Raw genomic sequence first — 25,419 nt, 5'->3', positions numbered from 1 at the left:
AGGCTGCACCCGGAGCGCGAGGCAGGTAGATAGGTGACTTGGAGGACGAGGAAGCCCACTTAGCCCTGGCCGGGCGCAGGGTCCAAGCCAGGGGCGCGCGGGGTGGGGTGGGGGGAGTCCCCCGCTTGGGAGCCGGGCGCGCGTGGGGCGCATCTCCACTCCCCGCCCCGGGCGCTCCGCCCCGCGGGAGCCTTTAAGAGGCGGAGCTTGGCCGCCTAGCCCCGCGGCCGGGCCAAAGGCTGGGGACTCGGACTCGGAGGCCAGCCAGCCAGTCGCGGCTCCGCCACCGCGCCCCGATCTGAGCCACGATGAGCGGCAGAGTGGGAGACCTGAGCCCCAAGCAGCAGGAGGCTCTGGCCAAGGTGAGCGCAGGGGCGCACCAGTCCCCGCGCGCCGCGCCCTGGCCCTCGGCCTCGGGTGGTGCGATGGGGGAGGACGGAGGCGCAGGCGGAGGGTCCGAGGCGTCCGGGAGGTGGTGCTGGACAGCCACCCCGGGGACCCGCCTCTCCCTCCCTGCCGCCGGCCCTGGGGACCCCGGGGAAGTTTGGCCGCCCCAGTTCTCTCGTCTTGCAGGAAACCTTGGGTGCCACCTGGGAAGAAGCGGTTGCTTGGAAGCCCTGGGAGGCAGCCCTGGGAGGGCACAAAGGCGACATTCATTCCCAGGACTGGCAGGCAGGCTCTGGGGGTTCGGGGAGGGGTACAGGGCCCCCAGGTTGCCTCCCATTTCCGGGAGGTTTTCCTCCTTTCCTTGCTGGGGCGCAGACTGGAGGAAAAAGCTCCCCAGACTGTCCCCTTTTGGGCTTCTAGAATAAGTCAGTAACTGCTCCAGCAGGGCAGTGAGTGAGTCGCACTGGCCTTGGACTGCGGAGGTTGGACACCCCCCCCCGAGTGTGGAAGGGGGTTCCCCTCAATTGTGAGGTCTATCTGGGGGCCTCCGGGTGATTCACAGCCCTGGGGTTCATTTGAGCTGACACCGGCCCCCTCCTGGCGACACTCTTCTTAAACCAGGAGGTAAGCGGGGCTGTCTTTGCACTGGCTCTGCCCCTGGGCAGACAGAGAGAGGTTCCTTCCTCTTCCTTGGTCCCGCTGACCCAGACCGGTGGACTATTCTTGGAAGCTGAGCCGAGTGGGGTTAAGTTCGCAGACCCAGAGGGAGGCGAGTTTTCCTCCCCTGGGGAAAAGATGGGATCCTGGGGGGTGCTGGGAGCAGAGTCGGTGACAGCCTCTAGCCCTCTGCGCTCGGGCGGAGGCTGGGTCTCCCCTATCCAGGGAGGTTCCAGATTTTCGGGCTGATCTGTAAGGCAGAGTTAGGCAGGGAAGGGATTAGGTGGCGATTAGAGTGGAACCAGGGGCTAGGGCGGGTTCTGAGTAATAGGCACCTTGCTCTGGATAGGCGGTAGATAAGTCTCTCTCAATGGGGAGGGGATAGTCTCATCTTTGACTAAGTTACGGGCAGAGGTGGCCAGGCCACCTTGATTTGCTCTGCAGATGCCCCTCAGGTCAGTGACAGGGCAAAGTAAGGTGACAGTTCAGAAAACAGGGGGAGGACACATAGTCTCAGGCTCACAAAGTAGTGGGTGGCAGGAAGTGGGTGTGGCCATCTCTTGGGGCCACTGTCCACCTCCCTTGTTGGCTCGCCCTGAACCCACCCCTCCTCACTTCTCCTCCTGCATTGTCTTCCCCTCGTTGAGCGTCCAATTTTCTCCCAATGTTACCCTCTATCTTCTTTCCACTCCCCCAGCACAGGGGTCCCCTTCTGTTACTAAGCACACACACCCCCAATCCAGGGTGAAGAGTTTGTGTCTCTCAGGCCTCACAGACTCCGTTTGCAGAGTAACCTTGGGTAAATGTTGCCTCTCTCTGAGCTCTAATTCTTTCCTTTGTAAAATGGGGACAGGGACTTAGAGGGCCTCAGGGAGTGACAGAGATACAGCCAAGCTCAGTGTGGGGCACACTGGCATGCTTGGGAGAGATTTGATGTGAATGTGACCTGGCCCAGACTTTGGGCTCTTCCAGTTAGCTGGAAGCCCTGAGCCATCAGGTTTGCCTCCTCTCTGCTCCCCACCACCCACCCTGCACTCCAGAGGTTCAGCCTCCATTGGCTGAGTTCACCGTCTTGAACGGGGTTCAGCCGAAGCTCACCAGCAGACAGAGGGAGGTGAGGGAGGAAACTGGCACTCATCAGCTGTCTCTCCTCACAGTTTCGAGAGAACCTCCAGGATGTACTGCCTGTCCTGCCGAACCCCGATGACTATTATCTGCTGCGCTGGCTGCGAGGTGAGGTGAGGGGCGGGGGGTGGGGGGGGGAGATGGGGACTGGGCTTGTTGTGGGTCATGCAGTGGCAGCCTCTGGGAGTCCTGTCCCTGGCAGTGTGAGAGCTGGCATAATCACTTTTCAGCCGAAAGGTTCCTTGGCAGTTCTCCAGCCTTAGTGGTCCTTGTGGATAGGTAATGCCATCAACGCTCAGAGAGGATAAGTCATTCTTCCCCAGACTTAGGGCACTTGAGTAGTGGAAAATGCATAGAGCCAGTCTCAGCAGTCTCCCTGCACTGTGCCTTTCCTATCCTGCTGATAAAGTCATGTTCCTGAGGGATGTGGGCCATGTGAAAGGCATCGGCCATGTGGATCATCAAGCAATGCCAAGGGGGCTGGAGAGATAGCACAGTGGTAAGACATTTGCTTTGCACTCACCCGATCCAGGACAGATGGTGGTTCGAATCCCGGCATCCCATATGGTCCCCCTGTGCCTACCAGGCGTGATTTCTGAGCACAGAACCAGGAGTAACCCCTGAGTGCCGCCAGGTGTGATTCTAAAACAAAACAAAACAAAAATAATAAAATAAAATGTTGAAAGAAAATAAAAAAGAAAAAGCACCATCAAATTTAGAGCCAGAATCCTGGCCCCTGGCTTCTGCAGAGAGAGAGGATTATCAGGCTGACTCCCAGGTTGGCTCCTCCCAAGTCACCACCGGGCTCTGGACTCTGGTCCCAGCTCAACTTCACTCAATGGCACCATGGCCAGGGGTGAGCATATACTATGGGGGCTGCTCCTGGGAAGAGGAGGAGGTGGGGAACCATGTCCACTGCCAGATTTGATGGGACAGCTGTACAGGTGATGAGAAACTGAACCTGTTGGGTTATAGCCTGCCCTGGGCCTGACTCAACATCCTGGCTTTCAGGGCCTCTTCCCTTGTGATTCCAGTCATATGCCACCTCTCTGGCTCTCCAGACACACTTTTAATTTCTTTCTAGAAACGTGTTTCCCAGACATAAAAATGAGAGAGAAAAGTTCCCTGGGCTAGATGAACAGAGATGAAGCTGTGATGTAGAATTAGAACATAGCGGATTGCTCCAGAGGCGTCGCCTTGCCTAAAGTCTGGGGCAGGTGACAGGAGCGAGTTGGCATACTTTCCAGGGGCTGGGCAAGCAGCAGGACACATGCTTCAGCACTGGAGGCCCACATGGGTCCTTAAGTACCTCTGGAAGCGCCCCAAGAACTTCAAATAGCAACTGCTCCTCCAAGATGGTGGGAGGGCAATAATGGGGCCAACTGTGGAGTCAGTCCAGGGCTGGAGGGAACATACATTTTGAGTCTCATTTTGGGTTTTGATATTGGGACCTCACAAGTGCTAGGGGGTGGGGGATACTTTCTGTTCAGTAGTTCAGGCTGGATAAGTGTGGAAGTGGGGTGGGATGGGGGAGTCACTCCAAATGGTACCCGGAATGAATTGGGCTCTCTGAGATCTCGCCTCAGCCCCGAGGGATATTTTGTCCCATCTTCATAAAGTCCTGTGGCTAGAGGGGCCAGACTCCCATGATGCTGCCTTAAAAGTCCAGTTGCACCAGTGTTTTTGAACCTTTTTGTGCAAAGGCACATTTTTTTCATGAAAAAAAAAATCATGAGGCACACCACCATTAGAAAATGTTAAAAAGAATTTAACTCTGTGACTATATTGACTATATATAAAGCAATTCTCTTGAATAGGAATCAAATAAACACAAAGAAATTATTTTATAATTACTTTATCATGCAGTAATAAAGTATTTATAATGATTGGTCTATTTGTGAGCCCAAGTCGCATGTTACGGATAAAACTGGAATTTTTTCCACGGCACACCAGCCAATATTTCACGACACACTAGTGTGCCGCGGCTCAGTGGTTGAAAAGCGTTGAGCTATACTCTTAAAACAGATTTCAGAGATGCTATGAGGTAAAGTGTGGCTGCAGAGAACCATTCAACAGAAGGCAGCTCTCTTTTATCTAAGACTCCATAGAGCCTGGGCAATTTTCTAGGTCTGATGACACTCACAGAAATACAGGAGCATGGGGTCATTTGCCAGATGAAAAGAACCAACTCAGAGAGGGCAGGGAATTTACCCGCAGACACACAGCAAAGCAGAATGAGGGCAGAAATCTAGGGTTCCCCTATTGCCTGGCCAGCAGCTTCTCCTGCAAGGCACAGCTGCCCCTTGCGCCAAGCTCTGCCCCTTCAAACAAAGGAAGTGCTGCCTCTGTGCTTTATTTGTGCCTCACAGTTCCTGGGCAGGAGCTCAGCCTGCTCATATTCTACTATGAATTTCAATGAGGGTTTTTGGTTCTTCTTTTTCTTTTTCTTTTTTTTAAAAGATATCTTTCCTCTTTCTCCTGTTGATTCTAAAAGGAAACCTTTGCTAGGTGCAGCTGATTGGCAGAAAGTCTCCTTCTGACCTTTGTTAGGTGTGTGTTAGGGTTCTGCTTTCTCCCTACAAACCCTGTGTGAGCTCGAATATCTCCCAAGTCCTCTCTGCTTCCTACCAACTAGGAAGCAGGGACAGGTGGCAAGTTAAAGTGAGGAGATGATGGAAAGCCAAGGAAGATGGTCCTTTTTCCAGGGATAGGACTTGAGGGACAAGGACAACATGTGATGGTGCTCAGGAGCTACTCTCAATTCTATGCTCAGAGATTGCTCCTGGTGGTGCTCAGGGGACCATACATGGTGCCTGGGGTTGAACCAGGGCCAGCTAAATGCAAGGCAAGTGCCTCCCCTCTGTACTGTCTCTCCAGCCCAGGACTCAAATGAATCAAAGCAGCAACCAAGATGGCTGCTATAGCAATGGCCAGAGGAGGCCTGCCTCAGTAGACAAGGAGGCCTAGAGCAGTGCCAAGGGCAAGTGGCAACTGGGCATAGTCCCTCAGTAGCAAACCTGGAGGAGGAAGGTTGACCAGATGGTGTCCTGGAGATAAAAAGGTTGGAGTCCACTAATAGGCCTGTCTCCTAGGGAGATGGCAGCTTCCCATAACAGACTATCTCACTCAGAGGAGCTTTCTAGGGACCCTGAATCCCCTCTCATGAGAGGCTTTGAGGATCTATCTTCCAAGTGTCCCAGTTCATGAAGGGGTTCTGTAGGGTAGGAGGTATACTGTCTCTTGTTCAAGGTCAGAGAGAAGGGATGAGGGCTGCATGGCAAACCCAGGCCTGTTAAGCATATGCAAATGCGTATTAGGGACTGGAGGAATAGTACAGCAGGTAAGGCACTTGCCTTGCTTGTGGTTCACCCCAGTGAGATCTGCAGCACCCAATATGGTCCCCTGAACACTCCAGGAGCGATTCCTAAACACAGATTCAGGAGTCAGCCTTGAGCACTGCTGGGTGTGGTGAAATCTCTTGATGCATCTTTATGTGCAGCTACTCCTAGAACCGTGATAAAGAGATGGAGACAAAACACAGACTAGTCTGTCTGGTCCCAGTTCCAGGACTGTCAACAACAGATTCACAGAGGACAGTTCATAGGTCAAAGTCTGGATCTCAGAAGGTTTTGGGAAACTGGGATATGACTCATTGGGTTGGGGCATATGCTGTGCTTGGGGAAGGCCCAGGTATTAGCCTCAGGTCTGTACCATCACCCAAATACTGCCAAGCAAAACCCTTGAGCATGGAACCTACAGTAGTCCTCCACTAAGTATCACCGGGTATTATCCCTCCAAAAAGATTGTGTGAAGGATGAAATCAAGCTGAACATAAGAAGGTGAAACATGATAGGGATAGACCCAGAGACCCACCACTCCACATGTGGGGGCAGAGCTTAGCAGTAGCACAGGTGAAAAGGATTTGGGGGTTTCAGTTGACAGTAAGCTTTTCCAGAGTAAAGGGGGCGGGGTGTTGCCAAGAAAGTTCTTAGGCTTCATTGGAGAAGCCTGGATATCAGGTATGGCACTCCAGACAGTGGGCAAAACTGTAAAACACCCAGAGGGAAGTTACTCAGCTGGTCTTGAAACCAGCTGTGCCAAAGATAGGGGTGGTGCAGGGGAGTGGAAGAAGGTGGGGGTTTGGAAGAGCTGGATTGCCTATAGATCTCTGGGGAGTGCAGGCGGGTACAGGCGGCATCTCTGGCTACCTTGGAGCAGAAGGTTGTGTGTGGGAGCAGTGAAGTCTTTGTGGTAAAGCTTGAATAGGACAACCCATGGGATTGTTTGGTTCAGGCCATTTATTAATTTCGGAACTTTCTGGGCACCTTGAGGAAGGGCTCTCTGTGGCCCAGCAAGGACGATGGACAGGACAGGGTGGGCTCTCTGTTCTTCAGGGGGTGCCCTGTTGGCTCCATGCCAGATATAGGGTAGCTCGGTTTATCTTTGAACCATGGTTCAGTTTTCCTGATGGGATGTCAGAGCACTGAAGTGGAGATCAACAACTCTGTGCCAAAGGGAAGGTTCAATGGTAAGGAAGTCCAGGGTTCTCTTTTGTTTTGTTTTGTTTGTTGTTGTTTTTTTGTTTTGTTTTGTTTTTTGGGCCACACTCGACGATGCTCAGGGGTTACTCCTGGCTGTCTGCTCAGAAATAGCTCCTGGCAGGCACGGGGGACCATATGGGACACCGGGATTTGAACCAACCACCTTAGGTCCTGGATCGGCTGCTTGCAAGGCAAACACCGCTGTGCTATCTCTCCGGGCCCCATGGTTCTCTTTTGAAGATGAGATTAAAAACACATATATATCCCTTCACCTGATTGCAGCTACTTGGGTGAAACTTGCCCCTGAAGTTACAGTGCTGTCCACACTGGCTCTGAACTTTGACCCTGGTTCTCGCTAAGCTCTGGGCTTGTGGCTCTCCATCCAGAGCTCCGGGTGAGGGTTCTTCATGGAATTTCTGTCTCTCTGAGGTGACCTGAGAGGCAGCTAGGGTATGGGTGCAAAGGTACCTGTCCCTGTATGGGTTTTAGGGTCCTTCCCCATCCTTGTCCTGACCCTGCTTCTGTTTCCCTGCTACAGCAAGAAGTTTTGACCTGCAAAAGTCCGAGGCCATGCTCCGCAAGGTGAGATTGGCTTGGCTTCAAATCCCAATAATGCCTCAGTAATTGCTCAAGAGAGTTACACTGTGCTTGGAGTTTTGCCCATCCCAGTCAAGCCTTTGGATTGTCACATATGTGCTGACCACTACTGCCTGATCCCTTGGGTACAAGTGCACAAACTGTGTTTTTCTGAAAACACAGATTTTTCATATTTAAATGAGTCTCCGTTCTGTTGAGACCCTTATACCACGAGGTTCCTTCTGATGACCCACTGGGTCTGTCCTGTCACCTTTTGCTAGATACTGATCAAGCACCCTCCCACTTCCTTTCCACCCTGTCTTCTCAAGTCCTAATTATGTGTTTGTAGCATGTGGAATTTCGGAAGCAAAAGGACATTGAAAACATCATGAGCTGGCAGCCTCCAGAGGTGAGGAGAAATAACGTCACCCCGCCCCCCTGCCAGGCTGTTACACCCCTGTGTGTCCTGGGAGCCTCCCAAATGCCCAGGGAGCTCTCCTGGTGCTCTGAATGGGTGTCCATTGGCAGCCAGGGAAAGGTGGTTGAGGGAGAGATGGACAAACCCAAATGAGGGCCCAGGAATTCAGAGGGAGGCTGCTCCGGGGAGCACTCACAGGCCTTCTCTGTCACTGCCTAGGTGCTTCAAAAGTACATGTCAGGGGGCATGTGTGGCTATGACCGGGAAGGCTCCCCCATCTGGTATGATGTCATTGGCCCTCTGGACACCAAGGGTCTCCTCCTATCAGCCAGCAAACAGGACTTGCTCAAGGTCAAGATGCGGGATTGTGAGATGCTCCATCGGGAGTGTGCCCGCCAGACTGAAAAGGTGAGGCCTCTTGCATGGTTGGAAGCTAGGCCAGGGCTCTGGAGATGGCTACAAAGGCTGGAGTGCTGGCTTTGCCTATGGGAGACCTGGGTTCCTTCCTAGCAACTCGTGGAGCCCTGGCTCCCTACCAGGAGGCACTTTGAGCACTAAGCTGGAGAAGATCCTGAGCACCAAGTCAGGTGTGGCCCCAAACTAAACCAAGTAAACACCCTCCCCCCAAGAAAAAACCCTAAACTATAAAGAAAATGAGTGAAGTACGCAGAAGCATTGGAGTGAAGCTGCGTATCACACAGTTGTTGAAACATGGGTTGATTTCAGAGACCAGTCAAATGATGAAGGAATGATGTCCAATATCAGTTTTTTTTTTCCCAAAGATAGGATATCTACTGGATCTTACTGCTAATAATTTAGCTCTTGTAGGGTTGGTATAATCTCAGAATAAAAGGCAGGTCTGTAATTCAAACTAACTTTTGGGGCCAGAGATACAGTACAATGGATCGGGCTCTTGCCTTACATTTAGCTTACCCAAATTCAGTCCCTGGCATCCGATATGGTCCCCCTGAGTACTGCCAGGAGTAACCCCTGAGTATTGCTCGGTGTGACCCCCACCCAAATTAAAAGTACTTAAGAGCTTCACTTTAGTTTTATAAAAATAAAAGTACTCAGACCCAGCATATTGAGCACATGCTTTGCATGTAGTAAACTTGGGTTCTAGCCTCAGCACTACACTAACTTGTCCTCCAGCACCACTGGGAGTGAGCACATGGCCAATACTAGCCATTTCTTTTCTCCCTCTGAGCACATATCTGGACACAAGGGAAACCGCTGTCATAGGCCAACCTGTCCTTGGGGACTGTATGGACAACGCTGGTGTGGAGCTGCTCAGAGACTCATTTTTCTGAGGCACTAGAGAGAAGGAAGGCCAAGTTCCTGTCTGGGAGCAGGCTGGAGTTGCCACCTGGATCTAAGCCCTTCTGGCTTCTTTAGCAGTTGTAAAGAGCCAGGCAAAGAGTGGGACATGTCTACATTCCACAGCCAGGGTGGGAGATTTGGCAAAGAAAACACAAAGCGAGGATGTGCCTGAAGATTTAAGCTGAGCCAGGAGCACCTGCACCTGGGAAGTGAGCAAGCAGTGTGTAGGGCCCCACGGATTGAGCCCCATGGACTAAGCCCTGCATGGCTCAGAGCATGGGAAGCAGGAGGCTTCCAGGTCAAACTGTTAGAACAAAGGGAGCTCAGATGTCAGCTGGATCCACCCAGTCCTTTACAGGTTGAGAACACAGGGGCCTGGGCAGGGAGAGTGATTTGCTTAGCTCCCAGTTCTCACCTGGGCTGATGATCTCAGTGTGGGAAACCCTAAGTGTGGCCCTGCCCTGGCTCATGTTTTCATAGGCTTGGTACCGTGGCCATTTGCTGAGAACTAGGGTGGGCTTCTGTGGGAGGGCTCCTCAAGTGACGTTCTGTCCTCTGTGTCCTGCAGCTGGGGAAGAAGGTGGAGAATATCACCTTGATCTACGATTGTGAGGGGCTGGGCCTCAAGCATCTCTGGAAGCCAGCTGTGGAGGCCTACGGAGAGGTCAGGGGCAGAGCTGGGGAGCTTGAGGGGAGGTGGTGTGAGACAGGAATGGGCCCCCTGGGCTAAGATGCTCTTGGGGTGGGAGAGGTGATAGGGGCATAATCTAGCCTGGAGGAAGTGGGGCCTTTCTCCTTAGCAGAGGGCTGAGCCCACGGGACTCAGTGCTTTTGTTTCCACAGTTTCTCTGCATGTTTGAGGAAAATTATCCTGAAACACTGAAGCATCTTTTTGTTATTAAAGGTAAGATGGGAATTATCTTTGATGAAGCCAAAGGGGAAAGAGGGGCTGACCCTGTCATGGGCAGATTCAGGAGAGCAAATAGAGGAAGCTGACGTGAGTTTCAAGGACCTGGTCAGGTGACTGAGTCTTGACTCACAGGAACCCACATAAGTCACAAAGCTGGGGACATTGGTGGGGCCATCGGCCACCTTGACTCCACACTGTGCAAAGAGAATCGCTACTCAGAGGTGCCCAATCCTAGCCTCCTGCATAGGGCTGCCCACATGGCATCCAGGGTACAGGGGCACATATGGCCCGACAGGATTGTAGAGGATGCAGCTTCCTGCCTTCAGCCTCATGTTGCCTGCTCTCTGTTCCAGCACCAAAACTGTTTCCTGTGGCCTACAACCTTGTCAAACCCTTCCTGAGCGAGGACACCCGTAAAAAGATCATGGTCGTGGGGGGTGAGTTGTCAACATTCTTCTCCACTCTGTCATGTGACAGGGGTATGGTCACAGCCAATGGGGTGAAGGCTATCCTTGCTGGTTTGGTAGCAGTAGAACCTAAGAGTAAGCTGGGACCAACTGGGGTCTTCCTGTTTTCATGAGAACTCCCTCTGGAATATTCTAGAAGAAAGTGCTGGGCCTTGAGGCCAGAAAAATAGTACAGAGGTTAAATTGCTTGCCTTGCATACTGTCAACCCTGGTTCAATCCTAGTCCTGCATCTGATCCCTAAGCACAAAATCAGGTGTAAGCCCTGAGCATAGTGCCAGTAATTGGATATTAGAAGGAAGAAAGAACTTTTATTTTTTAGTTTGGGGTCATACCCAGCAATATTCAGGGGTCATTCCTGGCTTTGTACTCCAAAATTACTCCTAGCAATATTTGGGGAACTGTAAGGCAAACTAAACTCCCTACCCACTGTACTATCTCTCCAGCTTGAAAGAGCATTCTAGAATGATTCCCTAGTTTGTTATGAAAGACTGAGTAGAGACTGAGGCGGTATTTCAGTTCATCTGAGAGAATAAACTTGAAGTGGGCCTTCAGGAGCTATGGTCTTTCTTTCTCTTTTTGGGGGTTGGGGGCCACACCTAGTGATGCTCAGGAGTTACTCCTGGCTATGCACTCAGAAATTGCTCCTGGCTTGGGGGACCATATGGGATGCCGGGGAATCAAACCGCAGTTCAACCTAGGTTAGCGCGTACAAGGCATTTGCCTTGCACCACTTGCACCACCGGTCTGGTCCCAGGAACTATGGTCTTAAAGATTGTAGGGGGAAGGGTTGGGGCCACTCCACATGGTCTGGGAGCTACTCCAGGCTCTGTGGTTTTGGGGGGTGGGTAGTGTCACTGCCAGTGGTGCTGTTGGAACATAGAAATGCCTTAACCCTTGGCCTCTCTCTGCTTTGAGCCTGATGGGATACACAGTAATTGAAGTTATTGGGAGAACACTCAAGCCTGGAGACTTGGAAATTACTAAATGATCAATAAGGCTGGCAGTGAAACAGGCTGAGAAGGGCCAGGTCTGTGGAGAAGGAGGAAGAACATGAGGTGCAAGGGCAGAAAGGAAGCATGCTGGGAATCAGTTCAGCCCAGGACAGAGTGGAGTTTGCTGAAACATTAAGTGGAATGATGGGACAAAAGGCTAGAAAGGTTTACTGGGATGGACTTTTGGGAGGCTTGCAGATAACTAATGACTGACATAAAGACCTTAAAAGTGGAGATATGGGGCTGGGGTGATAATACAGGGACTAAGATGCTGCCTTTCATACAGCCATCTTTGGTTTGTTCCCCAGCACTGCATATGGTCCCCAGAGCACTGTCAGGTGGGACCCCCCTCAAAAAACAAACAAGTAGAGGTTACCCCACTGTTACCCCAGGCAGGCTTCTGGGGGTGAGGTGACACAGTTTGGATAACACTCTGATATCTAGCTTGATGTTGCCAGCTAGTTCTGCTTGGTGCCTCAGTTTCTTTTTGTTAACAATGGGTAGGATACTCTGGCCTTGTCCTAATTCTCCAGTTGTGAGATAGTACAATGGGTAGGGTTCTTGACTTGCACACAGCAGACCTGGGTTTGATTCTCAGCATCCCATATGGTTCCCCAAGGACTTTCTGAGCACAGAACCAGGAGTAACCCCTGGACACCAGTGGGTGTGGCCTCAAATCCAAAAAAACAAGCAAATTAAAAAACCAAAGTGAATTCTCCAGCTGAGCTGAGAAATGAAAATCAAAATCTGGGCAAAAGAATTTAGAGTTTTGGCTCTATTGTCTCCATACACACACACACACCCTAGGTTTCCTGACAGCCACACTGTTTGGTCTGTTCTCCTTCCCACACCTGAAACTTTTTCAAGCAAACCTGCCTCAGGCTGAGAGACTCTGCAAAAGAGGGAAGACATTCATGCTGGCCCCGTCATTGCACAGATGAAATCTCCACAAGACAGACATCGAGTTACAGGAGTGCATGATCTCAGGATCATTCGTCTCTGTGGTCTCACTTTGCACTGAAGAGGCTGGGGGACTTGGAGCAGCTGCCCATTCAGATTCCATACTCAGTATGGAAAGGTGGCCAGGATATAGATACTGTACTTGGCTGCTACCAGGTTAGGAATCTGTTGCAAAGTGGCTCTCTGCATTGGTTGTGTTGGAATCCATAGCTCCTACTGAAGGGAAGGATATCCTGAATGACAACACTGGAGCCAGCCTGGGAACACAGGGCTGGATGTGGCTCTGAGCACAAGGCTTGCACTAGCCATCGGGGCTGGGCATGGTTGCATGCTTAAAATAAAACAAACAAAAAACTGGAGCCAGAGTGATAGCACAGCAGGTAGGGCATTTGCCTTGTGTGTGGATGACCCAGGTTCGAGTCCCAGCATCCCATATGGTCTCCCGAGCTCTGCCAGGTAATGACCCTGGAGCAAAGAGAGAGGAGTAACCCTTGAGCACTGCTGGGTGTGGTCCAGGAACTAAAACAAAACAAAAAAAGCCAAATTATAGGCACCTGAAGAGCCTTCAAGAGAAGGGAAATAGACTAGGATAATGTACTTCCGGAACTCACTTAAGTAAATCATTAATACCTGGGGTGGGCATGATTGAGCACTGTTGTGGGGGGAGCAAAGTAGAGTCCAGAGGCACACTTATGATTTTGCAGACTTCAGTCCCATTAGGACCAGATCATCAGGGCATCCAACCTGCTGCCCATGATGTTCTCTAGCTTCAGCATCCTTCCTCCCTCCCTTCCTCCCTAACATGTTATCACCTCCTCAGCATGACAGTCCACTTTATTTATTTATTTATTTATTTATTTTTAGTTTTTGGGTCACACCTGGCAGCGCTCAGGGGTTACTCCTGGCTCTGTGCTCAGAGTGGCAGGCACAGGCACAGGGGACCATATGGAATGCTGGGATTCGAACCATCATCAGTCCTGGATGGGCCGCTTGCAAAGCAAGCACTCCATCACTGTGCTATCTTTCTGGCCCTACAGTCCACTTTAATTCACGCAGTACATGTTACAGTGTATAAAACCCTCTCAAGTACTTAGCTCACCTCCCTGTGCCCCCCCTTACTTCATTTATATATTAAAATAACATGGGATATGAATTATTTTGTTTTTCTATATGTCAAATAGGGGAGAGGTTGAGTTATTGACCCTACCCTAATCAATAATGTACTCCACCCTAGGGTGTGAACTGGTGATAGTATATTGGATTATTTCTTACTTTGTATTCTTCTTCTACCCGAGGGTGGGACCTGATCCTTGTTAATGAAATCAGGGTTTAAGAAAGGCAGGGACTCATTCTTTGGTCTTCTTCCACTGAGCTGCACTCCATCCTACAAGCAGAAAGCTTGGGTGGTTTGAATTCCTTGCTTGAGCACTGGATTTCCTGAACCCATTCTTGTACCTCTTCACTGTGTGAATTATTTCCTGTGGATCTTTACAACTGGAACTGGTCCCCCTGTCCAATTAGGAACTGCCTTTCCTGTCTGGGAGCTCATTGGAAATCAAACCTCAACTAGTCTCCTAGAAAACATGAGCCTTCACCTCGGTACCTTCCAAGGCTAGAGGAGGAAGTTGCTGAGTGTAATAATTTTTTTTTTTGGTTTTTGGTTTTTGGTTTTTGGGTCACACCCAGCAGTACTCAGGGGTTACTCCTGGCTCTATGCTCAGAAATCGCCCCTGGCAGGCACGGAGGACCATATGGGACGCCGGGATTCGAACCACAGACCTTCTGCATGAAAGGCTAACATCTTACCTCCATGCTATCTCTCCGGCCCGAATGTAATAATAGACCTAAGTTTGTTCAGCAGCCTAAAGGACTAGGACCTGAGGTCTTTTTGTTGTTGTTGTTTTTGTTTTTGGGTCACACCTGGTGGTGCTCAGGGGTTACTCCTGGCTCTGTGCTCAGAAATTGCTCCTGGCAGCCTCCGGGGACTATATTGGATGCCGGGAATCGAACCCAGGTTGGCCACATGCAAGGCAAATACCCTACCACTGTGCTGTCTCTCCAGCCCCAAGGTCCTAGGGTCTTCTGATTGCATTAGGCAGGGTGATCTCTGGGGTGATGGCTCTTCCTGAACCCTACAGAGGTGGTCACACTCCCTGCTCCTAAGACACGTGTTCTATTTTTGTGTAGACTGCTAGGTCCATGTCTTTTCTTTCCTTCTCTCTTCCTATCAGCAAACTGGAAGGAGGTTTTATTGAAACATGTCAGTCCTGACCAGCTACCTGTGGAGTACGGGGGCACTATGACCGACCCTGATGGAGACACCAAGTGCAAATCCAGGGTAAAGCTGACACAGGGGCTAACAGTGATCTGGGGAGCCTGGCTCAAAGACACTCATTTGCTCAGCCCATCCTCTGCCTGTGCTCTTCTAGATCAATTATGGTGGGGACATCCCCAAGAAGTATCATGTACGTGACCAGGTGAAGCAGCAGTACGAGCACAGTGTGCAGATTTCCCGGGGATCCTCTCACCAAGTGGAGTATGAGATCCTCTTCCCAGGCTGTGTGCTCAGGTAGCCGCCTGGGCCCTTGCAGCAGACTGACCTTGCAGCAGTAGGGACCAAGGGGGTTGAGCAGGGGAGTGAAAACCCTTGGGGCGAGAAATCTTTTTTTTTGGGGGGGTCACACCCTGCTGTTCTCAGAGGTTACTCCTGGCTCTGTACTCAGAAATTACCCCTGGCAGGTTTGGGAGACCATATGGGGTGCCAGGAATCGAACCACTGTCTCCTGGGTTGGCTGCATGCAGGGCAAATGCCCTACCACTGTGCTATCTCTCCGGCCCCTGGGGGACATCTTATGGGAGGAGATGCCCAAGAGGGCACACAAAGGCAGAATCATGACTGGAGCCGTTCTCTGTAGGTGGCAGTTTGCATCTGATGGGGCCGACATTGGCTTCGGGATTTTCCTAAAGACCAAGATGGGGGAGCGGCAGCGGGCTGGGGAGATGACGGAGGTGCTGGCTAACCAGAGGTACAACGCTCATCTGGTCCCCGAGGATGGCACCTTCACCTGCAATGATCCTGGCATTTGTGAGTATCCTGGCTGTCTGTGCCTCTTGTCTCTGGCCTACTTCCTGCCTGTGCCCTCCCTCTTTTGCCATGGACATCAGCTCTGAGGCTATTGAGGGTTGCTCTCCCAGAGCAACCATTACCTTGCATGGATGAGGAAATTGAGGCTTGGAGAACTCAGTGACTTCCTCAAGGTGAGCCAGGTGCTATATGGCGGAGGGCCTCTACTTCTGTCTTCTTGGGTCAAGGTGAATGAGCCGATGATTATGGGAGTTCATGGTGTCTGCTACTTGCACTAGGTCCAACCTGGTCTGTGACTGGGACTGGAAACTGGTGCTGTTGCTTCCCCAGATGGAAGGGAGGCAAAATTAGTGTGTGGGTGTAAGGACACTGCGTGAGCAGCATGCGCCACAAGTCCCACCTGGACTTCTGAGCATCACTCACTTCCAGGTAGGACCTCCTCCTCCCCAACAAATGGAGCAGGTGTGAAGAAGTTTACTTAAGAGGATTAAGAATGACTGTGAGGAATCTGAAAATGTGTTAAGTCCTGCTCCCTTTCAAAATAGCTTGAAAATGCATTCATTCATTGGCTAAGAGCAATGTATATACATAGAAAGTATATTCATAGAAAAGAATTCTGGAGAACCCACGCTAAACTCAAATCGTGATTCTTGGGTGGTAGCAAACGTAGAAAAGCCTTCAATTTTTATGCTAGTTCTGCAAATATAAGTTTATTTTACAGTGGCCATGTAAGAATCGTGTCAGCACAAATCAAATCTCCAGTTTCCTTTCTGAAAGAACCAACTGTCCAGTCAGAAAAATTAGTTGTGGGGGAAGCCCAGTCTCCCCAAGTTTCTGTTCTCCTATGGCTGCTCTAGGGATCCAATCTTGACATCCAATGAAAACATGATGATTAAATGCAATGAGGCACTACAGTACTTAGCAGCGTACCAAGCATGCCACAAGCACTCCCACCTTGTTTTTTATTTATTATTGTTATTTATTATTACTAGGATGAGGCTGGAAAAGGACCTTTGAATGTGGTGATACAAAACAAGAAGCCCTAGGCCTCATTTTAGGGCAATACCTCCCAGGATATCTTCATTTAATTAACCCATTTGAGCTTTGGTGCTCTTCCGCACTCACGCCAATTTCAGATTCTGTTGTTCCCCCAACATCCCAGGCAACCTTTAGCCTCTGCCACCCCATCTTCTTAGATGCTTTGTGATATGGTTTCCCCAATGAGGAATATACTTCTTACTGAACATCAGGCACATCTGCAAAGACAAGGCTTAGCACTGATCCAGAATTTCATCAGGAAGGAAAAGACTGTCACATTATAAGTTTAATTTCCTTTTCTGTAGGGAACCTGAAGTATAGAGAAGTGGATGCTATCTCCAACCAAGTAGCTTGCATAGCACCCCAAAAGACAGAGACATGAGAGCATCTTAAGAGCCCTAGTCCAGGGGCTGGAGCAGTGACACAAGTGGTAGGGTGTTTGCCTTGTTGTGCGCTAAACCTAGGATGGACCAAGGTTCGATCTCCAGGCGTCCCATATGCCCCCCCAAGCCAGAAGCAATTTCTTTTTCTTTTTTTTCTTTTTGGTTTTGGGCCACACCCGGTAGGGTTCAGGGGTTACATGCTCTGTGCTCAGAATTCGCTCCTCGCAAGCACAGGGGACCATGTGGGATGCTGGGATTAGAACTAATGTGGGTCTTGGGTTGGCCACTTGTAAGCCAAATGCCCTACCGCTGTACTATCTCTCCAGCCCCAGGCGCGATTTCTGAGTGCAGAGCCAGGAGTAACCCGAGTGTCACCTGGTATGGTCCCAAAACAAAACAAAAGAGCCCTAGTCCGGGAACTTTGTTTGTTTGTTTGTTTTTGACTACACCCCGCAGTACTCCGGGGTTATTCCTGGCTCTGAGCTCAGAAATAACTCCTGGCAGGCTCTGGGGACCATATAGGAATCCCGGGGATTGAACCCGAGTTTTCCATACACAAGACAAACACCCTACCTGCTGTGCTATAGCTCCAGCCCCTCCAGGAACCTTTTGTTTGTTTGGGGGGGGCCAGACCCAGAGGAATTCAGGGTCCAGGGCAGGAACTTTTGGACCAAACTATCTTAGAAATAATCAGGTCTGTCCTTGATGTGACAAGAGAGGAATTCTGGCCTCGGAAAATAATTCACCTGCAATCATATATAAAGTACCAGAGTCCAACCCCTTCCCCTTGTCTGCCTAGCCCCCCTCATCATATCTGAAGAACAGAGCCTGAGAAACGACCATAAAGTTTTGATATAATCAGGCTTAAGTTTTTAAATCCCATTTATTTTAGATCTTCTTGAATAAATTCCCAGAGGGAGAGCTTATCTGCTGTGAGTGGAAGCTGCTCTTTGTCCATTTCTATGAGGACGAGAGGCTGGTCCCAGCATCCATGACCCCTCGCCAGGTGCAAAGACAATGACAGGGATCAGCTGGTTTCTAGGGCCAGGGCTCAGGTTAGACCTGAGCCCAGAGGGAACCTGGTGTTAGGTAATAAGCTTCCCTGGGGAAGGACAAGGCCCCCTAAGAACCAGGCGACCCCCCCCCCCACTGTAAAGTGAAACACAATCACCCAGGAAAGAAACAAATGCTCAGTTCAGCCTCCAGGGGCTGAAACACATTGATAGTCCCCAGGCTGCTGGGTCCTTGCCCAAGTACTTAATTACAGAATCTGTTTTGATTTCTCTTTCTTCTCTCAACTACCATTGCCTAAGGGTCACGGAAGTGTTGGAAAGAAAAAGATGCAGAAACAATGATCTGGAAAAAGTCCAAAAAAAAAAAAAAAAAAAAAAAGAATGATCTAGACTTGGCCTCTCAGTAGTGGAGTGCTCTTGTTCCTAGCTTTTTTTTTTTTTTTTTTTTGGTTTTGGGTCACACCCAGCAGTGCTCAGGGATTACTCCTGGCTCTATGCTCAGAAATTGCTCCTGGCAGGTATAGGGGACCATATGGGATGCTGGGATTCGAACCCCCATCCTTCTGCATGCAAAGCAAACGCCCTACCTCCGGCCCTGTTCCTAGCTTCTTAAATAGTGAGGTGCACTACTATACGTAACAATCAGAGAGTTGGGTGAGAGTTGCTAAAATTTTGGCAATACTTAAGTGGTTTCTGAAAGTACAATGATCAAGAATTTATTTTGGGGGGTGTTAGAGAGAGTAAAATAAAGGAAGGAAGGAAGGAAGGAAGGAAGGAAGGAAGGAAGGAAGGAAGGAAGGAAGGAAGGAAGGAAGGGAGGGAGGGAGGGAGGGAGGGAGGGAGGGAGGGAGGGAGGGAGGGAGGAAGGAAGAACCTATTCACACACATACTTTTATTTTACTTTTTTGGGGGGGCACACGCACTTGATGCTCAGGGGTTACTCTTGGCTATGCACTCAGAAATTGCTCCTGGCTTGGGGGGACCATATGGGACGCTGGGGGATCGAACCAAGTTCCATCCTAGGCTAGCGCTCTGGCCCCACACACATACTTTTTTTTTGTTTTGTTTTGTTTTTTGGTCCACATCGGGCGGTGCTCAGGGGTTACTCCTGGCTGTCTGCTCAGAAATAGCTCCTGGCAGGCACGGGGGACCATATGGGACACTGGGATTCGAACCAACCACCTTTGGTCCTGGATCGGCTGCTTGCAAGGCAAATGCCGCTGTGCTATCTCTCCAGGCCCCACACACATAATTTTTAAAAATTAGTCAAATCTATCTATATTAGGAAAGGATGCTGATACACCATCTTTTTTTTTTTTTTTTTTTTTTTTTTCCTTCCAATACATTAATGAAGGAAGGCTTATCCCAACCAATGTCTCCCTCTTTAGAAAGGCTCCTTTGCCTCTGGGAATCACTACCCCAAGGGTTGGGGATGAGCAATAGTACAGTGGATGGGGTACTTGGCCTTGCATATAACAGACCTGTGTTTGATCCCTGACACCTATAAGGTCTTCCAAGATTGCCAGAAGTGATCCATGAGCCAGGAGTAAGTCTTGAGCACTGCTGGGTGTGGTACCTCCAATAATAAGCAATTGTTTGTTTGCAATTGTGACCTTTCATCAGATTCTCAAGGATTCAGGCCTAGAGGAGGTCCTGGGGCTCTCTAAGTCTGAGAGTAGATTAGTTTCAAAGCAAACCAGCAGACTGCCATTCAACCCTCTACTGAAGGTCTGAAAGAGTACTTGTTTTTATTTGGGGGGGTGGTGGACATACCTGGCAGTGCTCAGGGGTTACTTCTGGTTCTGCACTCAGAAATCACTCCTGGTAGGCATGGGGGACCATATGGGATGCTGGGATTCGAACCACTGTCTCTTCTGGATTGCTGCTTGCAAGGCAAACGCCCTACCATTGTGCTATCTCTCTGGCCCCCGAGTACCAGCTTTCTTAATTAAATTATTGCACTGGGCAGAAGCACCTTCCTAACTGTCCTAGGTGCTCAATCTCCTGAGTAATTGCCTGCTTGTCATCCAGAGCAGAGGAAGTTCTTTTCCAGGACTATAGGTATTGGAAGACATCTACAGAGAGAAAATCAGTAACTAACTCATTTCATGCTGTGAAGGGTGGCTGATATGTCTCCCCTCAGTCTAATATGTAGATTTTAATCAGGCACAGGAAAGGGGTGGGGTAAGTTAATTCTTGGAATTAAATATGCAGGTATTTGCGTTTTGTTGATTGGGAAGATGAGGCAGGAAGGAACAGTGTTAATGCCTTTTATTTTCATATTCCCTTCTCTTTTTGTGTGTATTTTGGTTTTTCATTTCATTCTTTCATTTTTGGTTTTGGGTCTAAATGGCAGTGCTCAGAGGCTAATTTGGTTACAGTTGCATAGGGAGCTGCTCCAGGCAGGATTCAGGGGACCAATTGATGCCAAGGATTAAACCCAGGGCTCCTGCATGCAAAAAATGTGCTCCAGTTTGTTGGGGCTATTTCCCTTACATCCTATTCCTATAAAACTATGTAATGGATACAAAGCACTTCTGTATTAATTCTCTGTCCTGTCCATTGATACAGAACAAATAACTACATTTTTTGAAAAAGAGAAGGTATCAATATAAGCAGTCTGTTCCTAGTTCAAGGCTGAAAACTTTTACTATAAGTCCATGTCCATTTTCTCTCACTAGAGGAAGCCAATACTCTCAGATCTTGTCTAATAACTTGTCAAATATTTTCCATCCCTTTGCATTGTTTCCAAATATACATGTGTGTACATGCGCTTGCACACAAACGCACGTAAAACAAACATTCACAGACATTCTCCTTCTTCATTTAATATTGAAGGAAGTTTGAAATTGTGAGGCTCATCTGAGAATTTAAGAAAAATTTTATGGTAAGTACTTGATTACTATTATCAAAGAGAATTTGGGTATAGAACCAAGCCAAAATATTGCTTTGCATGCAGCCAACCTAGGTTTGACCCCTGGCATCCCACATGGTCCCCTGAGTACTGCCAAGAGTGATTCCTGAGCGTAGAACCAGAAGTAACCTCTGAGCATTGCTGAGTGTAGTCCCAAAACAAAACAACAAATGCTTTTTTCTACAAATAATTTTTAGAACGTTACAAACTATATACAAATTGTCCCATAGCTTGCTTTTCTGTCCTATGGGTTTATTGTGGACAATTTCCTCTAGCCATGGAGCTAACTAATCATTTTGTTCTCAAATTAAAATAGTATTTTTGGGGCTGAAGTGATAGCACAGTGGTTGGGTGTTTGCCTTGCATGTGACAAATCCAGGATAGGCCTGGGTTTGATCCCTGGCATTCCATATGGTCCCCGAGCCTGCTAGGAGTGATTTATGAACACAGAGCCAGAAGTAACCTCTGAACACTGCTGGGTGTGGCTCAAAAACTGAAATAAAAGCAAACCAAAAAAGCCCAAAGTAGTATTTCATCACATAGATCCGGAGAAACTATTTAAGCCATTTCCTTTGAACATTTGAGTTTTCCCCAGTTTTTATTTTGTCATCAAACAGGTATGCAATGGGCCTTCTTTTCCATTTATCTTTATGTGAAGTAAGATTTTGGGCTTGAAAGATTTCCCACATTTTGTCAAACTGAAAAGGCCAGACTTCCCAGAGACTGTCCAACTTCCTCACCTCCTAAATGTGTGAATGTCTCCTTACATAAAAGAGTCTAGACAGACTGGATAGAACAGTGTGGGTAAAATACATGCCAGGCATGTATCCAACCTGGGTTTGATCCCCAAGACCACATGTGGTCCCCAAGCCCCACCAGGAGGGATCCCTGAGCATTGCCTGATGTGGCCCCCAAAATTAAAAAACAACAACCATCACTGAATGCAAGAACTCAAATTATTCTGAGGAATAGTAAAATAACATGTTATCAATGACAGTGCAGAAACATATATCCATACTTTCCATCATCATAACCAATATTGGGGCTATAAATTCTGCTCCCAGTTATAAGATCCAGTCCAGGTTCTTCTGTTTATTAACTTATTTGGTTTTGGAGTCACATGTGGAGTGCCTGAGACTATTCCTGGCTCAATGCTTGTGGGGGGAGGTCATATGTGGAAGTAAGTTGGTTGGAAGTAAATTGGCGATCAAACATGAGCTTCTGACATGCAGACATGTACTTGCTTCTTTAAACTATCTCTCTGAGATAGCACAGTGATGCATGTTTTTGCCTTGCATGTGGCTGAACTGGGAGGGATCCAATTCGCTTTCTGGCATCCCATATGGTCCCCCAGCCTGCCAGAGGCGATTTCTGAGTGCAGAGCCAGGAGTGACCCTTGGGTGCTGCTGGGTGTGGCCCAAAGACCAATCAGTCAATATATAAATAAAGATTTAAAAAAAAAACCAAAAACGATCTCTCTGACTCCTAGCCCAGGTCCTAATTCTTCTAAAAAGATTATGCATACTTTCAATGGATGCTTTCCTTTTTTTTTACTATATTTTTTATTTAAGTAACATGATCATAGGTGGGTTACAGTCATAACCAAAACACCCCCCCTTTCACCAGTGTAACATTACCCCCTCCACTCTTCCCATCCCCTGCCTGTATTCGAGACAGGCATTCTACTACAGTTATTTGTTTTTAAGTTCAGTAAGTTGTATTTTTTTTCTTAAAGGATAATAGTAAAAAAATATAATAAAGGTGTGATAGTGGCAATTGCCGTTGTTTGCATAGGTCCAGAAAAATGGGGAAAATGGGAAAAAATCCTTGACCTGATTGGATGCTTTCCTTTTAAGCCATTACAGATATGTAATTAGCATTCAGCTGGCCCTTAAGAATTTTGGTTGGTTGGTTTGTTTTTTTTGGGCAATACATGGCAATGTTCAGGGGTTACTCTTGGATCTGCACTCAGGAATCACTCCTGATGGTGCTTGAGGGATCCTATATGATGCTGAGAATGGAACTCAAGTCAGTCGTGTACAAGGCAAGAACCTTACTTGCTATACTATCTCTGTTCCTGAGCTTTATTGATGAGGGACAGGGTGGCTATTTGGGCCACAATGAATGCTGCTCTGGGACTACTCTTGGCAGTGCTGCAGGTACCATGCCAGGATTTGAATCTGGGTTGGCTGTGTGCAAGGCAAGCACTTAAACCCCTGTACTATCTCTGAACATTTTCTTTCCTCTGAATGGTTTGGCATCACTTATACCACCTTCATCCTCCTTCATGATCATATGACCCTGCTCAGCCAACAAAACTCAAATTGCTGTTCATAAGCTCCTGCCTAACAATCTGGTTTTCTGCTTCCTTTCAGATGTTCTGCGATTTGACAACACCTATAGTTTCATTCATGCCAAGAAGGTCAGCTTCACGGTGGAGGTCCTGCTTCCAGACAAAGCCTCAGAAGAGAGGTTGAATCAGCTGGGAGAAACCAACTCCAAGTAAAACCTCCTCTCACCGAAAGCCTGGCTCCCTCAGTGTCCCCCTGTCAGTTTCTATTCCTTATAGCAGTCATTCCCTGGTACCTTGAAAGCCCCCTTCCCCAACCAGAAAGACCTCAGGCTGGATCTGGGGAACTTTACTTCAGAAGGAAGAAAAGGGAAGATGACAAGGGGTGGGGCTTCTTGCCACTACAACTACAAGGAGCCCCAGGGGCACCATGATAGGGCCTATCTAATTTTCCTGTGAGCTGTGCCAATGCCACCTGCCCAGTGACAGCTGAGACAGGAGGGGGTTTCTTGACAGGGTATCGGGGAGAGACTGAGCCCTCACACTTCAGAGAAGCCAGCAACAGAGGAGGAATTTGCTCTCAAATGAATGTACATCTAGATCATAATGGGAAATAGCAAATAGTCTTATGGTGGAGGTCAGTGGTACTCCAAAACTTTCTTTTAGTGAGGCAGGGATTAGAGCTGGGACACCCCCCTCCCCCCGCCACCACACACATACCCTTAAGGGATGGCCCAAGACTGCAGAGTTCTTCCAGACTAAGAGGGATGGGTGGGTGGCCTGGCCTGGCCATCACCTTTAGAAGGTTGTAATCCCTCTGGGCCCGTCCCACTGACAGCCTTTTCCTTTCTAAGGATTGTCAGTGACTCAAAAGTTTCCTGGGGCAGTGAACTTGGCTTTTCAGTCCCAGCCCTCCCCCCACCAAGGCCGATCAATCGATCATGGCATCCAGGGAGGCTGACCGTGGGAGGCTTCCTCCCCCTTCTCAGGGCTGCCAATGCTCTGCTCCCCATCAGTATATATGAGGTGGGGGGCAATGGCTTCCTCATATCCCTGGGTTGCCCGTGCAATGTCAGGGCCAAGGCTCTGCCAACATCTGGCAGATTCAAGAGTTAGGGGCAGTCACAAAAAACCTCAGAGGTCACCAGCTCCTTTGTTAATTAGTGGACAAGCAGGAATGACCTTGGGGGAGGGTGTCCACGTTGCAGAAAGCACAGCACTTAACGCCAAGATCCTGGATTGAAGAGAACACGGAAAAGCAGATCCAACTCCGGGGATTGGGGGAATCAGTTTGGTGAAACGGAGGGTGCAAAAGAGCAGGGCTGGGCCCGAGGCCGCAGGGGTTCTAAGGTCGCACGGACCCCAGCCAGACCCCGCTGGAGGGCATCCCAATCTTGGTTTACAACACTGTTAGGAAAATTAACCAACGAATAAAGTAATGTTCAGTGCACAAGGTGTGGGAGTCAATGCACGCCGCCTCACACCGCGCCTCTATCCTTCAGTCCCCCAACTTCCTGCCCCGGAAACCCAGCAGCGACCAGCTGCCAGTAGGCGGCACGCATGCGCGAGAGCCATCGCCCGTTCTCTTCTCGCGTGAGTTCCCGTGGGCCAACTTGCCTCCTGATTGGCTCAGACTGTGTTGCCTCCCGCCATCTTTGCTAAGGGCACTGAAGGCGCTCTTGGCCACCTTCACTCTCAGGGCGGAAGTCTCCGCCTCCCGCTCGCCTTTCAGAGCGTGCGTTCCAAGTGACAGCGGGTCCGGGTGACCGAGGTGGGCCAGGAGTCAGAGGAAGACTCTCGAGTGACAACCACGTGGTGTTAGGGACTGTCGCCCAATTCCTTGCTAGCACTGCTGGTATTTCAGAGTCTGGGGAATCCGTTTTCGCTAGCTCAGCTTTCTTCCAGGTCTTTGCTGACTGATCCCTGTATGAGACTACAATGACAGAAGCACCACGGATGAAAATGAGGCTTTCAAAAGGGAAAATAGTGGTTTTTTTTTGTTTTGTTTTGATTTTTGGGCCACACCCGGCGGTGCTCAGGGGTTACTCCTGGCTGTCTGCTCAGAAATAGCTCCTGGCTGGCACGGGGGACCATATGGGACACCGGGATTCGAATCAACCACCTTAGGTTCTGGGTCAACTGCTTGCAAGGCAAACGCCGCTGTGCTATCTCTCCGGCCCCACATTCTTCTTCTTCTTTTTTTTTTTTAACATAATGAAAATACATTCCTTAATGAATGTTCCCAAGGCACTAATAACAGCCCTGCTGTATATTAGTGGGAACTGGGGCCAGAGGGCTGACACTTAACCCTGTCTGACACAATTGCACAATTGAGATTTGAA

General features: G+C 49.2%; 1 protein-coding gene across 1 annotated transcript; it reads left to right on the top strand.

The window, feature by feature from the left end:
• The first annotated feature begins 215 nt into the window (after nt 1–215).
• Nucleotides 216–23,311, top strand: SEC14L2 (SEC14 like lipid binding 2). The gene is made up of 12 exons (XM_049788831.1): nt 216–362; nt 2,202–2,277; nt 7,249–7,292; nt 7,636–7,695; nt 7,924–8,112; nt 9,593–9,688; nt 9,868–9,928; nt 10,288–10,371; nt 14,586–14,692; nt 14,784–14,923; nt 15,270–15,439; nt 23,163–23,311. The coding sequence occupies exons 1-12, from the start codon at nt 309–311 to the stop codon at nt 23,291–23,293; spliced, it is 1,212 nt and encodes a 403-aa protein (XP_049644788.1). The 5' UTR covers nt 216–308; the 3' UTR covers nt 23,294–23,311.
• Nucleotides 23,312–25,419: the final 2,108 nt, after the last annotated feature.

Source organism: Suncus etruscus, chromosome 15 (assembly GCF_024139225.1).
Source record: "Suncus etruscus isolate mSunEtr1 chromosome 15, mSunEtr1.pri.cur, whole genome shotgun sequence".
Taxonomy (NCBI): domain Eukaryota; kingdom Metazoa; phylum Chordata; class Mammalia; order Eulipotyphla; family Soricidae; genus Suncus; species Suncus etruscus.
Note: the sequence above shows the minus strand (reverse complement) of the source record. Positions and strands in the feature narration are given on the sequence as shown.